The sequence below is a fragment of the Oryza glaberrima genome, chromosome 1 (genome assembly GCF_000147395.1).
Source record: "Oryza glaberrima chromosome 1, OglaRS2, whole genome shotgun sequence".
Classification (NCBI taxonomy): domain Eukaryota; kingdom Viridiplantae; phylum Streptophyta; class Magnoliopsida; order Poales; family Poaceae; genus Oryza; species Oryza glaberrima.
The window spans coordinates 14,304,671-14,321,046 of record NC_068326.1 but is presented as its reverse complement, the minus strand read 5'-3'; the positions used below and the strand labels follow the sequence as shown (position 1 = coordinate 14,321,046).

Below are 16,376 nucleotides of genomic sequence, written 5' to 3'. Positions count from 1 at the left end.
ATCAGCTAAAAGTCTACCGACGGTTATTGTTAAAAGTCAAAGTACAAAATTATTATATATCGTCTTAATATATAATAATGCAGCCATATACCCATGTTAAGTCTTGTGCGGTTAATCCCATGAAGAAGGGATCAAAGGAAATTGAGGGGATAGGTGTGGAATTAATTCTCCTGCAATCCCCTTGTTAGTGAGATTAACCAAACAAAGTCTTAACATGTAATATCATATGAAGTTTTTAAATCCTGTATCAAAGTAAGTACGGCAATTCTGCTAGTCAGGGTAAAGGATCCCACCACCATTGTTAAACTCAAGTCTGCCCAGATATTCAAGGTTCACCTAATGCAAAATTCCAGATCCAGGTGGAACAACAAGCTTTTTTTTTATTAAAGGTGGAACGACAAGCTAAGCATATTACTAAAAGCAGTTGAAGTGTTGAACCCCATTTCAAAAATCCGAACCGCTGCTTGCTACGATGGAACTCTACCTCCATATTTGCCTGAACAGCATTTTCTGATCTTGTCACGTCAACTTGTACTGAATGATCCATAAGGGCTGTGTTGCCGGACCTCACATCCCTCATGGGCTAAGGAATGGTGATAGACACAAGGTTCACAATGTTGTAACCTCAAGTGGGGTCCACAAAAATAGTTTTTCCTTTTTTTCCTCCACCTTCCCCCTTCTCTCTCTCACTCTCCCTTTCCTCGAAACCAACACTCTCCTCTCCCCCTTTCACCGCTCTAGCCACCACCACCGAACTGTCCTTCCCTCTTCCCTTCGGCCTCCTCCCTCGGCGGCCGTTGAGGAGCTCCCCGCTGGCACGACTGCGTGGCAACGCAAGGAAGATCGAGCCGCCCCGCCGCCCACCACAACCGCCCCTCCCTCGCCCGCTCCGGCCACCACCACTCTTCCTCTCCCCTTGTGGCCTCCTTCCTTGGCTACCCCAAATCCACGCAGCGGTGGCGGTCGAGGAGGCCCCGGTGGCGCGGGCGACGAGCTCGCTGGCGGCGCAGCTGGATGGTGCAGATCAAGCCGATGACGCCCCTCCCCTCCTGCTTCGGGCACCATCGCCCCTTCATCTCCCCTCCGATTTCCTCGCTCAGCACCCTTACTCCTCTCCCCTCTCCGGCGAGCTTCTCCGACGCGGATCGAAGCAGGTGGGAGGCGTGGGCAAACGAGGTCCCCGGCGAGGGCACCTTCGTCGGGGTTGGACTCGTCGCCACTTCACCACCTCCGCACCCCTATCCGGCTTTTCTCTTCAGTCAGACACTTTTGTTTCCCCCCTCTCTCTCTTTCTCTCTCTCTCCACGCGCAGATGACCACTTTTTCTGATCGAGAACTGCTGCAAGAGTGGGAGGTTCTAGTGACCAACTATGGTCACGCGAAGCCGGTGAAGGAACGGTCCCCACTCCCCTCTCTCCTAAACGCAAGCAATTTGTCTATGTGAACAAACATTGTCACACGTTACCTGTGTGCACTGTGAATGACCTAACAAGGTCTACAAGTACCAGAGGATTATTTTTATTTGGGTCACTGCCTAGTTTGCTATAGCATCCACAAACATGGAATATATCATTCCACAAAGATGCAAGTTCAAAAACATTTTCTATAAGTTTTAACAAAATTACAAATTTATCTGCAAATATATGTAAACTCGTTATAATTTATTTATTGCCTATATATTATGCATTAATCTATCTTGTCAAATTTTTTAAATTTTTTTCAAAACTATTTAGTTGACATGCATGCAATAAATGGTGGACATCCACCCGGAAGATTTAAATCCATCTCCAATTCGACTTGCTTCGTTGTGCTGTTCTCCTAGTCCAGGATTTTCTCAACGTCCTTACCAATGATGAAAGGGCCAACTTTGTCAAATTTTTGGAAGGTATGTGAAGCTATCAAAATTTATGCTACAAAATGTGATACCTCATAGTATCTTCTGATATCCTCAAATCCACATCAAAGGGTAAGCCCAGCTCTTCTGAGATATTAGAATTCTGCACCAAGAGATAAACATTGCCCTTGAATTAGGGACTTGGGTATAAAAAAGATATAGGCAATACAGACAACCTGAAAGATAAAGATACCCCCTGCCTGGTGATAAAAGCTAGCCACCTAGTCTGGCTGAACAGGTAGCTTGCATTGCATTGCTTTTCGACTCGGCACATGATTCTGTCTCAAGATTGCATTGCAGCTGCGCAATGCAGCGTGCAACAACCTGGTTTTCTGACCAGAGAAGCTTTTGCTTATGTGATGAGATGACAGATTCCGCCCTTGCCTTTCAAGCCACCTGGCTGGAGATGTCTAGCAAAATTCTTTCATGTTTATGCCTATAGATTTTTTTTTAAAAAAAAGATCATGCAACATCATTCGGTGTTCATAAATAGAACCTCTGCTTCTTGTTCGTAAAGGATTGGAAACTGTTTTACTATTGCAAATCAGAAATAAATTGTCGACAGTTTGGCAAACACATCTCATGATTGTACTGTTTTTGTATAATTGTACGGTATACACAATGAGAAAGGCGGAAAGAAAACCATGTCCCGCCATAAACCACACTCACACTCTCAGTCAGACGTCAGTGTCCGGCCGGCTAACAATGCCGGCGTGGCCGAGCAACGCCCACAGCACGGTGATGAACTCGCCGCCACGGCGGAGCGCCTTGGAGTGCGCCGCGACGTTCTCCGACGGCGCGAGGTAGACGACGAGCTCCGCCCAGAAATCGGCAAGCACCCTCCAGGGCAACTCCTCGTCGCCGCCGAGCTCCTCCGCCAGCTGCCGCCCGAGCTTGGCCGCCTTCCTCAGCGTCGCGTTCGTGCTCCCGCCGAGGCACGTCGCCGCGCGCTCGTAGCGCACCACCGCCCCGGCGAACCGCGCGAGCACCCTCGACACCTCCTCCACCACGCCCTCGTACAGCTCCTCCGTCCAGGCCGGGTGGTCCGGCAGGAGCTCCGGCTTCAGCGCCACCAGGTAGGCGCAGTACCGCGACAGCCGTGTCGCGACGACCACCGTGTCGCTGTCTCCGCCGCCGTCGCCGTCTCCGTCGTCGTGTCTCCCGTGAGCGCCTTCTGATCGCTTGATCTCGAGAAGCCTGGTCGCCACATGCCATACCAGGATCTGCTCGGAGACGCTTCTCTCGTCGCCGGCGTGGTGGCACGCCCAGGCGAGCTTGTCGGCGACGCCGTTCCGCTGCAACGAGAGCACGCCGTTTCCCAGGTTTCCCTGGTTCGTCCTTAGCGTGTCCACGACGGCCGTCTTCACCGCCGCCGGCACAGTGGCCGACGACTTGGCGATCCGGTCAACCTGCCGGGAGACGCAGCCGCAGTAGCACGGACGGAGCTGAAGGATGGACGTCTGCCCGAACCGGTCGTCCCAGCGCTGCATTGGCTTGAGCGGGAGAACTCGGCCGACGTTGCGGCGAGTCCACGGCGACTTGCGCCATGACGGCCGGCGCGCGTACTCGCAGATGGCGGACACCTTGATCCAGTCGGAGCGGACGTAGGTGGCGATCTCCCACCCCTCCGTGAACACGATGGCGATGATGAAGGAGACGGTGACGAGCACGTCGAGGCCGACGATGATGTGGAACACGGTGTCGTGGTTCTGCAGGTACTTCCTCAGGTTGTCGTAGTTGCTGGCGAGCGTCGTGCCGCGGCACGCCATGTCGTGCACGATGGCGCCGCCGGCGGCGAGGCAGCTGACCCACGTGGCGAACACGAGCATCGAGTTGAGCACCGGGAACCACCACCCGCTCGCGTAGAAGACGGTGAGCTTGGAGTAGAGGAAGTCGGCGAGGAAGGACAACTCGGTCTCGATCACCCGGAACACCCGCTCGTGGCTCTCGCCGAGGAGGCCGTCGAGCACGAACGCCACCGCACGGCGAGAGCCCGCCTCGGCGATGGGGCACCCGACGAACCGCCGGAGCTGCAGCTTGAACAGGGCGAACGAGAGGCATGTGTCCTTGATCTGCGGGTTAGAAGCGACGAGTGGATCGCCGGAGGAGAACAGCCGGCATATCCGGTCCATGGTGACCACATGCCCGGCGTCGACGCACAATGGCGGCGGCGATGTCCGGCCAATGCGGTATCCCTGTGGCCTCGCCTCGATTTGCAGCTTCTCCTCGCCCATCACCAACAGCGGAGGAGCTTGCACGTCGTGGTCTCCTTGGTCTTGCCCGTACAGCTGTTTCATGTAGTCGGAGATGAGGTAGGCGTTAAGGCCGACGGCGAACGAGTTTTTGGCGAGCTCGGCGGCGACGAGCCGGTGGACGAGCTTGGCGAGGCTGAGCACCCACAGCCACAGGAGCACCCCGGTGAGCTGCGGGCTCCCGGCGGTGCCGTCGCTGCTGACGATGAGGAACGCCACCCAGCCCATCCTCGCCAGCTGCTCGACGGAGGGCCTGAACTTGCTGCTGCCGCTGCCGTTGCCGATCGTGGACGAGGACGAGCGGGCGGTGTCGATGGTGTTGCGCAGCATCTGGAGGAAGACGGTCCAGGCGAGGAGGAGCGGGACGCGCGCGGCGTCCCACTTGGCGGCGGCGGAGACGGCGTAGGAGACGAGCGGGAGGAAGAGCGTGGAGGCCGCCCAGACGAAGAGGCGGAGCGCCGGGTGGCCGGAGCGGCGGCGGTAGGAGCTGAGCACGACGAGGAGGGCGAGGAGGACGATGCTGACGATGGCCGCCACCTCCGTGAGGAGGAGGTTGATGAGGCTGCTGGCCATGGCGAATTGGCGACCAACTCGATCGAGATAGTAAAATCAATCAATCTATCTGAGAGTGATCGATCGAGCAGATGAAGGAGATGGCATGGCGCATGCATGCGTACGTGCTATTTGGAAATTGGAGTTACTGATGATTAATTAAGATGCCATTGCAGATGGAGGCGTCATGTGTGACAGTGGAAGGTTGCACTACAAGTCAAGTAAAAGACAGCATATACAGTTTGTGTGAAGAGGTGAAATTAAAGTACAAGATGAAAGGGTGTTAATTAGAGGGTTTTTGTTACTGACAGACCAATGGAGACGATATTTGTCGCCTCAGAAAAAGCACGAGGCTACCTATCGTGTTAACTTCAGCTTTGAACTCATATATGTGGCTTGGCGTGTGATCGACAAAAGAATTGAGTAAAATCGGAGCATCTTTTGTATAATTCGTCAAAAGGATTAAAAATATAGCGGATTTTTTAGGCTAGATTTTTTATTAAATATAGATTTTATACAACTCATATCTCTATTTCCATATATACAATTGTATTTGTATACGATTATATCGATATATAGTCGTTAGAATTGGTCACTGCGATCAAATTGGTGTATATGTTCTTCATTTTGTGTCCAGTTGACATGATAATACTACTTCCGTTTTTAATAGATGACACCGTTGACTTTTTCTCATATGTTTAACCATTCATCTTATTCAAAAAAATTTACGTAATTATAATTTATTTTGTTATGAGTTGTTTTATCACTCATAATATTTTAAGTGTGATTTATATCTTATACATTTGCATAAATTTTTTTGAATAAGACGAATGGTCAAACATGTGAGAAAAAGTCAATGGTGTCATCTATTAAAAAACGGAGGGAGTATATTACTACACCTCCAGAATGAACAAGACACGTCTTGATTTTTTTTAAAAAATCTTTAATTGTCATGAATTCAAACAGTACAATAGATTGAGTAATGTTTTTTTCACTGAATATTCTTTAATGTTAATGAATATAACTCTGCATGTTTTGCATGGCAAGCTGTGAACCTGAAATGAGGCTGATGTCATGATTAATTAGTCCGCATATTTGCATGCCCATTTTGGTAGTTTAGCATGTGTAAAAAAGGTAAATTATGGACGATGGTCTGTATATATGAAAAGGGTAATTAACATTAATTGATTGTGTAGAGAGGAATCGTGCGCTGTTTACAGTTTTTCGTGTAAAACCTTGTGAACAGGAGGACCGTGGTCGTTTCTCTCTACCACGTGTACAGCAGCAGGTCAGCTGGGCTGCATGCAGGCTTTATGAGAAAGTGGCCGCGCGACCAGCTAGTTTGCGTGCCTTATGAGTGCACGAACCACGGAACCAGCTGATTTAAGAATCTTTGATGCATGTTTTGTTTTCATCACCACTATTACAATACGGTTTTTTTTCGTGATATTTTAAATAGGTTTTAACAGGCTGTCAATAGGGTCACCAGAGACCAAAGGCCAAAAAAAGAAACATAATTTTCACTGATCGATCAAGTTTTCTCGAAATAAATTGCCGGTTACGTTCAGCATCTCCAATTAATTAAGGTGCACGTACAGATATCTATAAACGCGAATATTAGAGAATGGCCTAATATTAAATAATTAAAAAATATGAGACTTTGAACTCAGGTCGTTTAGCTCACCATCTTGTGGAGCTAGCTAGAATATCCCTAGGTATTTCTAGTACATATCTCTTGGCACTACTACAGAATAGGGATTCGGTGCTGGTTGGGAAACCCCCTTCAGTGCCGGTTTTTCTAATCGGCACCATGAAGGCGACACAAATCACAGGAGATTAAAGATGCCGGTTTCAAAACCAGCACCTTTGAGACGCCATGAACCAAAAAAAGATCGGCCGATGCATCAAGCCGTCAAGCCGATCCCAAATAATATCTAAATCCCAAAATTGCATCAAATCCATGAACACATCTAGATCATATTCAACAAATTACAGAGGAAATAATACAAAACACAAAGGAGGAGGGACAAGAAGGGGAGGGGAAAAGATCGATTCGCGGCCTCCAACCGCCATCCTCCTGCCGCTCGCCGCCACCGCATCGCCCTTCCACCGGCTGCGGCCGCCGCCTCCCCTTCCGTCGGATTTGGCGGATGGGAGGGTGCGGCCGTCGCTGCCGCCTCCGCCGGCTAGCCGCCAACCGCGGGAGAGAAGGGAGGGAGAGAGAGGGAAGGGATGGAGAGAGAGAGGACGCGAGTGGATGGATGAAGAGACGCGAGTGGATGCATGGATGCGGAGGGACCGAGGGAGTCGAACCTTATCGATCGCCTCATGCTGGAGGGGCCCACCGGCTCGGCTCAATTCATAAGTGTCGGTTTTTAATTTACCGACACCTATAATATATTAAAGGTATCGTTTTTTAAGAAAACCAGCACCTATAGAATATGTGTCGGTTCTTATTTAGAGCCGTTTTTTGCGATTTCAACCCGTGGAAATGGGAAAAGGCTTATAGGTGCTGGTTTTAGCACTTCCGGCACCTATAGTGCCGACACATATTTGATGTTTTATAGCTGTGGGAGGACGGTTAAGTTTTCTAAAAAAAAATTTGCAGGTTACATTGAGCATCTCCAAAATATTAATCTCTCTAAACGTCGTGGGAGTGCTGGAAAATTAGGGCCACGTCATTGGTTTTTTTCCAAAAACACCCCGTTCTTCCGGTTAATCACGTCCGAGTTTCACCTACCATGGCGCCGTTCGATGCCGCATTGGGATCGATCCAGTCGTCCACCTGGCCTATGGTGCCGGCTCTTCCACCACCATCAGATCGACGAGAGGACAACAGACGGTCAAGATCTTCCCAACATATCCCCACACAGCCAAAACCCTAGCAGCGCTCGCGGCCCGCTCGCATATGGCCTCATCCGCCGCCACGCTGCCGTAGCCCTCTCACGGGCGGACGGCGACGCATCGGCACACGCCGCCGGGTGCCGGTTCCCCGCCTCGCGCAACGGAGTGAGGGCATGACGTGCGTGCCCCTCTCTTTCCCTCCCCTTCTCTTCTTCTCACTCTTCTCGCGCCCTCGCAGGTTTTTTCCTCCATCGTCGTCAGCCCATCGATGGCATTTCGTCCCACATCGATTGCCATAGGGGCAGCATCAATACATAGCATCATCTCGACGGTCTGCGAGCTCGAGCTCGAGATGTGGTATTTACCCATCTCATGCGAATCATTTGAGCCTTCCGGATCCCAACTACTGAAGCGTCCAGGGCGTATCTGTCTCCATCGTTAGGCGCTGCTGTTGTTCAGACAAGCTGATCTACCGTCTCTCCTTTCAAGGTGAACACCTATGCCCACTCTTCCCTTCCAACCCTGTTTCTTCTACTTCACCCTCACTCCATCATTCCCCATTTGCATGAATAGTTGAATACCATTTTGTTCAGTTACATAGTTCAAGTCGTCATTCATTACTTCGACAAACAGTCTGCCGAGTTCATCAACTCAGCTGCTGGGGCCATCACCGTCTCCTACGTCATGCAGCTACTGACTGGTACCATCTTTATCCATCATTAAATAAAAATCTGGATCGATCTATGAATATCCCCTGATCCTAATTTTGCATCTTAATATTGAATCAACAATTTATTTTCTAAACTTGGCTGCAGGGAGGATAAGCATAATGTGCTTTTTACAGAGGGACAATGTTCTAGGTGTTTGCAAAAAAGCACGTGTGAGGGCACAAATCCATACTAAGGCAGATCGCCAACTTATACTGTCAGGACATATGTGTTTTGGTACTGTTGCTGCTTTCAAATTTATTGGTTAACTGAACTTAAAGCTGTTTTGCATTGATAATACTTCACTACTGTTTGACATATTATATTTTCCTACATGGAAGCAATTGTACGAACTAGCCGACTGATATGTTCTATTTTTCAAATTCAGCATCGAAATAAAAATAGCATATGCTTATGTTACCATTTTTCTATTATGTGGACAAGTCATAGCAAAAAAATGTGTTGCAATTCTACATAAAGTCATATCATTCAAATGGGACATTTCAAATTGCATGCTATGTAACGTCAGAGGAGCTCTTATAGATAATGTACAGACAATATGTGTTTTGAAGCTCTTTGTATTTCAAGCATTAGGTAGGCTTTCAGTCACTTACTGATTAGCATTTTTCTTTGTGTGTTTGCTCTCACTGCCCACTTAGTTCTTAATGTAGTTTCTAGATGACTTAGATTTGGCACTAATAGAACTAGATTTTAAGTTAAATGGATGATTTATATGCAGGAAGATCCGATTTGCTTCGATACTCTACTATCTACATGCCATTTTCAGTATTTTTGTTGTATGACTGCTACACTTATCCTAGCATTGCTATATATCATTGGACCAAATGGATTAGATCCTTCTTTACACTTTTAATTCTCTTAGCTGATAGATCATTGAATGGTTAATATGCTCAATTTTGGGTTGCATGCTAATATGGTGTATATTCTTCTGCAGGATATTTTTTCCCTTCCCTTTCCCTATCATCCTTCTCTATTGTGAGTTATAACTTTTTATTTTAATTTTACTCATCCAGGCCTTCTGCAATACCTATTTTGATGGAATTATTGAAGTTTTCATAATTATATTCAGCTATCTGTCTTTTAAAACTGAATTACTAGCTATGAGCTCAGAATAGTCGCAAAGTATTTGCCGTTGAAAATAGAGATGATTTCCTATAGCCCACTAAGGAGTGATGGTAGGATAGATGTGGCTCTTATGTATCCCGGTGATTCACCTTGAACTATAAAAAGAATCTTTGTCCAGACAATTAATGCCACCTATTTGCATCAATGAATAGTCAGTTTAAATGCATTAATTGGGTAAACTAGCTCTTTCTATATGCTACTTAATTAGTTTTCTCAAATATGTAGAGTAAATTACCCCATAGTTAAAGTTTTCCAATCCAACCATATGCCCATCCATTTTCTTCTCTTAAATGCGGAAAACACTTTTACTAGCACTAGCACCTTAAAATTTGAGCAAGAAAAGTTATTTTAGCATCGCAACTGCGTGGTTGTTCCTTTCACCGCTGTTGATAACTTGATATGACAGAGAGATAACAGAGCTCCCCAAGAGGTGTTATAATTTTGACTGAACGCAGGATAACTGTAGTATACTTTCCTATGGGATTGTAAAATTCATTGCTTAATTTGTCAACCTTCAAACCATTGTCATCGGCAAGCATAGACTAATCTTCTTTCTTTTACTGTTGTAGGACTACTTGGGAGGGAGTTTTCAGCAGTAATATATGCCACACAAAGCATATCCGATATACTTTCCATCAGTGGGGGAGAGTAGTTTAGATGTTGGGTGAGTGCATTTCATTGTTGGAGTGTACCAGTGTAAAATGTTCTGAAATTATTTCGTAACTAATAAAGCAAATTTACAAACTTCTGTTTTGTATACAGGTTAATGGTAATTAGTAAGCCTCTTTGACGTGTTGTGGCTGTTATGCTTAATTCAATGTTTAGTTTGTAGTTCTCTTGGACCTTAGAGCAATTATATATTAATTACCTGGGATTTATGGGCTCCAACAGCTACCCAAACCAGTCCCTAATTCTTCTGTGCCCCCGAAACCATAGAGAAATGAAGCCAGAAGAAGGGAAGGCTTAGGCGAGGCCAGGGTTACCGGAGGGTCCGGTAAAAAGAAAACCGCGGTAATCTCCTTAAATTCAAATAAATTTTAAAAATAATTTAAAATTTTGATAAATTTTATACAGTTTTCGTACGGTTTGCCACGGCGCGGTTACCATGGTAACTCTGGCCCTGGTGGTTTGGGAAACCCTGGGCGAAGCGCCTCCAATTCCAATCTCGTCTTCGCATGTGGGACAAGACGTTGCTCCCGTAGGAAAGGGCTTCCACGTCGCTAGCCAACACCGCCTCCGGTCCGCCGTCATACACCTGTTGCGTCCGCTCTAACAGCCGGCGCAGCCTCCACTCATCTCACCGTCCCCGTCCACTCCGGCCGCCAGCACAATATATTGCTCTGTCCATCGGCTGTCTCCATACGCTATCTGTCTTTCACTACTGGAGAAACCATCTTTGTCTGGTCGGCCAAAATTCACAATAGTTCCGGTTCATTAAAAAAACCAGGACTAAAAATCATCTTTAGTCCCGGTTGAAAAGCCCATAGCCATTTTATGATCTTTAGTCCCGGTTGGTATCTTTTTACTCCCGGTAAAAAGACGTAGTGGAAGAATGAAAGCATTTGGATAATACCCAGGAGGAGGAGGAGGTGCTGAGCTTGAGCTAGCTCCAGGATGAGAGGAGGGCGCCGCCCTAGGAGCACGGGGAGCTCCAAGCTAAAGGCGGGGCTTGTACTGCTTGTGCTTCTTCAAATTTTGCCCAGCAGCTCCAAGCTTGTCTTGAATCAACCTCATGATGTAAGGGGAGTAATAGATTCCCTAAGTGAAGGTCCCCTTGGAGATGGCAATCTCTTGCATCATAAGAGACACAATGTCGAACTGACGGCCCTGAATGATGGCATCGATGACGTGCCAAGCCACCCCCCTAATGTCATCATTGTTGCCAAGGCGAGGGAGGATGGTAGCTCTCACAATCCTGTTAACCACACTGGGGATGGTCCTCAAGCCGGCAACCTTCTCATGTGTGTACCGCACTCCATCTTCATGAAACTGAGAGAGGTAGTCTATGGAGAGCGGATTGTGAGTGTGCTCCTCATGCAAGTCATCTCTAAAGTCCAAGCGAATATTGAGGAGCCGCCGGAATTGCCTCCTAGAGATAGAACACTGGAGGGTGTCGGACATCCACTTCATCTCACTATAGTCTCCAGCCACCCACACTGTAGCATAAAACTGCCGGATCAAATCTTCATTGTAGTCTTGCTTGAGAGTCACAATCCGGTCAATGCCAACAGTCTTGAAGAGATCCTGCAAGCCCTCAAACTCTGGACATTGATGTCTCTCCAAGAAATCCACTTATGCTCTGCAAAAGCTTTCCCTGCATAAACTTGCTCATACACACTCTTCTGGAAAGCGGTGTGAAAACGGGGATCCGGGGTGTCCCGAGGCCTCAAAAACTGATCATGGTGTCTCAAGATGGTATATTGCGATGGATTCCTCATGTTCACAACAAACTAGATGGAGGGATCAATGTGCATATATCATCACTTCCTTCATCCTCATCCTCTCCACTTCTACTGACATCATCTCCACTTTCCTCCTCACTAGCCCCCTCAACATTGGCCTCAACCTCTTCATCACTTTGAGCGTACTCATCTCCGCTCGATTCCTCAGGCTCACTCACGGGATTCGGAGTGGGTGCACGACGACCATGGCGAGTGCGGGGAGGCATCACTGTCTAAGAGCAAAGGATGATAGATATTAGCAATAATTCTAGAAACAATTTGGAGAGGTGAAAATTTGCCTATATCCTGTGGAGGGGTGGTCAGACCACAGCCAGTAGGGCGATCAGACCGACGGCATCAGGTCGGTCAGACCGCCCATGGTGGCCGGTCAGACCGACGGCATCAGGCCGGTCAGACCGCCTGCCGGTGGCCGGTCAGACCGACGGCTGCCGGCCGGTCAGACCGCGCGCACACGCTGGTCAGACCGGCGGCTGACCCACGGTCAGACCGCCTGTGGCTCCGGGCAGACCTCCTCCCACAAGTTCAAGCATCCAAAAATTTTCACATCTACTCATTTGAGTCTAAAAATTGCTAGAACAATATTGCACAAGAGTGGAACTAGAACATCAAAGGGTTGGACCTATTTCATTAAGATTGGAACAACTATCCATAGCCCTAGGGTGAAATAGATCGATTTGAGAGAATGCACAAGAGGGAGAGTGATTTACCGGTTGGAGGAGTTGAATCACACCAAGAAACTACCCTCTATTGGTGCAAATCGAAGAACACCTCGTGCTTCACCTAGAGTTCCATGCCATGGATCAAAAACTCAACAAAAACACAAACTAATCCATAGAATAGAGAGAGGAAGCGGAGGAGAATCACTTACAGTGTAACCGGAGAGAAATCCGCGGTCAAACCGAATGGATTTGATGGAGGGAGGTGGCTAGGGTTTGGGAGAGGAGAGTGGAGTTTTTTTCGAGTTGGGGAAAAGATGGCTGAATGGGAGGAGATTGGGTCGGGTAGGGGAAGAAGGGAGAAGAAAAAGGACAAAAGTCTTGGGCCCACCTGCCGGCCGGTCAGACCGGCCCTATGTGGCCGGTCAGACCGCTGCACCTGGCCGGTCAGACCGCGCATAGAGCGTCGGTCAGACTGCCAGGCCCCCTGGCGGCTGTGCACAGCCCTTGCACAAGCCGGCAACCCCCACACAATAAAATTCAATAAAAAAATTGATTTTTGGAGCAATTTTTGAAATGTGTGAGTTTAAATATTGCTAACCACCCATAATATTTGAAGATTATGATGATTTGCAATAAAACTCACTTAAGTGCTAGGAGGTGACCTTTTATGGTCTATAGGGGTTTTTGGGCGAATTTGATTTTCAAATAGCTTTTGAATGATTTGGTTTTTGAAATAGGTTTGAATACCAAAAACATTTCAAATCTTCTTCTCTACCAACTTTGTTTTGAAACTTTTCTCAAATTCCTTCTCAATCTCATTTTGGGGATAATTCTCATTTTGGCCAAAACTAAGAATCTAGTTTCTTCAAAAGAGGGCCAAAATGACATTTTCATTCAAAAATCATTTTTCTTGCAATATGAGGCTTAGAAAACATATAGGAAACCTTTTGAAACATTTTCCAAGAGATAGTTTTCAAATTACATTGATTTTGCAAAAGTTTTGACTTATGTTGACTTAGGCATTTTGAAAATACTACTAGCACCACTAGTTGATTTGCTCACATATAAAGGGAAGTAGAGCACATGCAAGAGTGCAAAACTCCCCCTTAATGTGACATGCTCCATTTTCACAATGAAGAACCAAATGGCAACAAATCCAAAGCATAAGAGCAAATGAGAGCAAATATACATAATGCAAAAAGAAGCAACCATGGTGCACCATCTCAAGCCACATTAGAGAAATCTATGACATTTAACTCATTCCTCAACTTGTAAAAGCGGGTTTCATCAAGAGGCTTAGTAAATACGTCGGCTAGTTGATCCTCGGTTCTTATGTGGCTAATGACTATGTCACACTTGGCAACATGGTCTCTTAGGAAGTGATGGCGTATGTCAGTATGCTTGGTTCTAGAATGTTGGACCGGGTTATTGGCTATCTTTATGGCACTATCATTATCACATAGGAGTGGGGTTTTGGTGAAGGATATGCTATAGTCCACAATGTTTGTTTCATCCTAAGCAATTGGGCACAACAACTACCCGCCGAAACATATTCCGCCTCGGCGGTAGAGAGGGCTACGGAGTTTTGTTTCTTGGATGACCATGACACAAGGGATCTACCAAGCATTTGGCAACTACCAGATGTGCTCTTTCTATCCACTTTGCAACCGGCATAATCCGAATCGGAATAGCCAACAAGGTTAAACTTAGCACCTTTTGGGTACCACAAGCCAATAGTAGAGGAATGCTTTAAATATCTTAGAATCCCTTTCATGGCCACTAAGTGACACTCCTTAGGAGCGGCTTGAAACCGTGCACACATGCAAACACTAAACATGATATCCGGCCTAGATGCGGTAAGGTAAAGCAAGCTACCAATCATAGAACGATAAAGCTTTAAATCTACCGGTTTACCTCCCTCATCAAGGTCGAGATGCCCGTTGGTTGCTATAGGTTCTTGATGGGCTTCGCATCCTCCAAGTCAAACCTCTTGAGTAGATCCTTGATGTACTTGGTTTGGCTCACGAACGTCCCATCCTTGAGTTGCTTGATTTGAAGTCCAAGGAAGAAGCTCAACTCTCCAATCATGGACATCTCAAATTCCCTAGACATCATATCACCAAATTCCTTGCAAAATACCTCATTAGTAGAACCGAATATGATGTCATCAACATAAATTTGACACACAAAGAAATCATCACCAATGATTTTTGTGAAAAGGGTGGTGTCAAATTTTCCAATTTTGAAATCCTTTGACAAAAGAAAATCTCTCAATCTTTCATACCAAACCCTAGGAGCTTGTTTTAAACCATAAATAACTTTTGAGAGTTTATAAACATGGTTAGGATTTTTAGGATCTTCAAAACCGGGAGGTTGTTAAACAAAGACAAGTTCGGCAATTTCACCATTTAGAAAAGCACTTTTCACATCCATTTGAAATAGTTTTATATCAAAGCATGATGCAAATGCAAGAAGAATGCGAATAGCCTCAAGTCTTGCCACGGGGGCAAAAGTTTCACCAAAGTCCAAACCTTCAATTGTGTGAAACCTTGTGCCACCAACCTTACCTTGTTTCTCACCACCAACCCGTTCTCATCTTGTTTGTTCCTAAAGACCCACTTTGTCGCTATGACATTGTGGTCTCTAGGTCTATCAACCAAAGTCCACACCTTGTTTCTTGCAAAGTTGTTGAGCTCTTCATGCATAGCATTCATCCAATCCGGATCACAAAGAGCTTCATCTACATGTTTTGGCTCAAGACAAGAAACAAACGAGTAATGTTCAAAAATCGAAGCGACACGAGATCGAGTTTGAACACCTTACTAATGTCACCCAACACTTGGTCAATTGGGTGATCCTTGGAAAGAGCGGTGTGTATCCTTGGTGGCATAGGTGGATCTTGTGCCTTCTCCTCCTCCACTTCAACTTGAGCTTGACTTGGCGTAGCGGAAGTAGATGGCTCATCTTGAGTGGAGGTGGATGGTTTGTCTTCCACTTCAATAGGCTTGACATCTCCAATTGACATGTTCTTCATAGCTCTCATCAAGCCTTCATCACCTACATCATCCAAATTCTCGTGCCCTTCTTAGGAGCCATTAGTCTCATCAAATTGAACATTAGCGGTTTCTTACACAATACCTTTGTTCTTATTGTAGACCCGGTATGCCTTCCTATTTGAGGCATAACCTAGAAGAAACCCTTCATCACACCGACTTTCAAATTTGGTTAGTCAACACCCTTTCGGAAAATATAACACTTGCAACCAAAAACTCGAAAATAGGTAACATTAGACTTCCTCCCAACAATTAGCTCATAGGAAGTCTTTTTCAAGAGACGATGCAAATAAAGCCTATTGGTTGCATGGCAAGCGGTGTTTATGGCTTCCGCCCAAAAGGAATCGGAAACACCATATTCATCAAGCATAGTCCTTGCCATCTCAATCAATGTATGATTTTTCCTCTCCACTACACCATTTTGTTGAGGTGAGTAGGTAGCGGAAAGTTCGTGTTTAATACCAAGATCATCACAATAGTCCTCGATATTGGTATTCTTAAACTCGGAACCATTGTCACTTCTAATTTTCACAAGAGTGCAACTAAATTCTTTTTGGGCCCTTTTTGCAAACTTTTTGAAAAGCTCGGCAACAATAGACTTATCATGCAAAAAGAACTCCCAAGTATAGCGAGAATAATCATCAACAATCACAAGCCAATGACTATTATCACCAATGCTCTTATAGGTTGTTGGGCCAAACAAATCCATATGCAAGAGCTCCAATGGTCTACATGTAGACATGATACTTTTAGTAGGATGAGAACATGCAACTTGCTTGCCGGCTTGACAAGCACTACAAAGCTTAT

General features: G+C 46.3%; 1 protein-coding gene and 1 long non-coding RNA gene across 2 annotated transcripts; one reads left to right on the top strand and one right to left on the bottom strand.

Moving 5' to 3' along the window:
• Nucleotides 1-2,411: 2,411 nt before the first annotated feature.
• On the bottom strand, nucleotides 2,412-5,223 carry LOC127759164 (uncharacterized). The gene has a single exon (XM_052283962.1). The coding sequence runs from the start codon at nucleotides 4,717-4,719 to the stop codon at nucleotides 2,572-2,574; it is 2,148 nt and encodes a 715-aa protein (XP_052139922.1). The 5' UTR covers nucleotides 4,720-5,223; the 3' UTR covers nucleotides 2,412-2,571.
• A 3,182-nt stretch (nucleotides 5,224-8,405) lies between these two features.
• Nucleotides 8,406-10,055, top strand: LOC127770056 (uncharacterized). The gene is made up of 3 exons (XR_008016877.1): nucleotides 8,406-8,486; nucleotides 9,205-9,245; nucleotides 9,965-10,055. It is a non-coding gene; the product is annotated as an uncharacterized LOC127770056 (long non-coding RNA).
• The last annotated feature ends 6,321 nt before the right edge of the window (nucleotides 10,056-16,376 follow it).

What these genes read in the sequence shown, in the direction of transcription:
- LOC127759164 (XM_052283962.1), bottom strand. Translation starts at nt 4,719, where the DNA reads ATGGCCAGCAGCCTCATCAACCTCCTCCTCACGGAGGTGGCGGCCATC.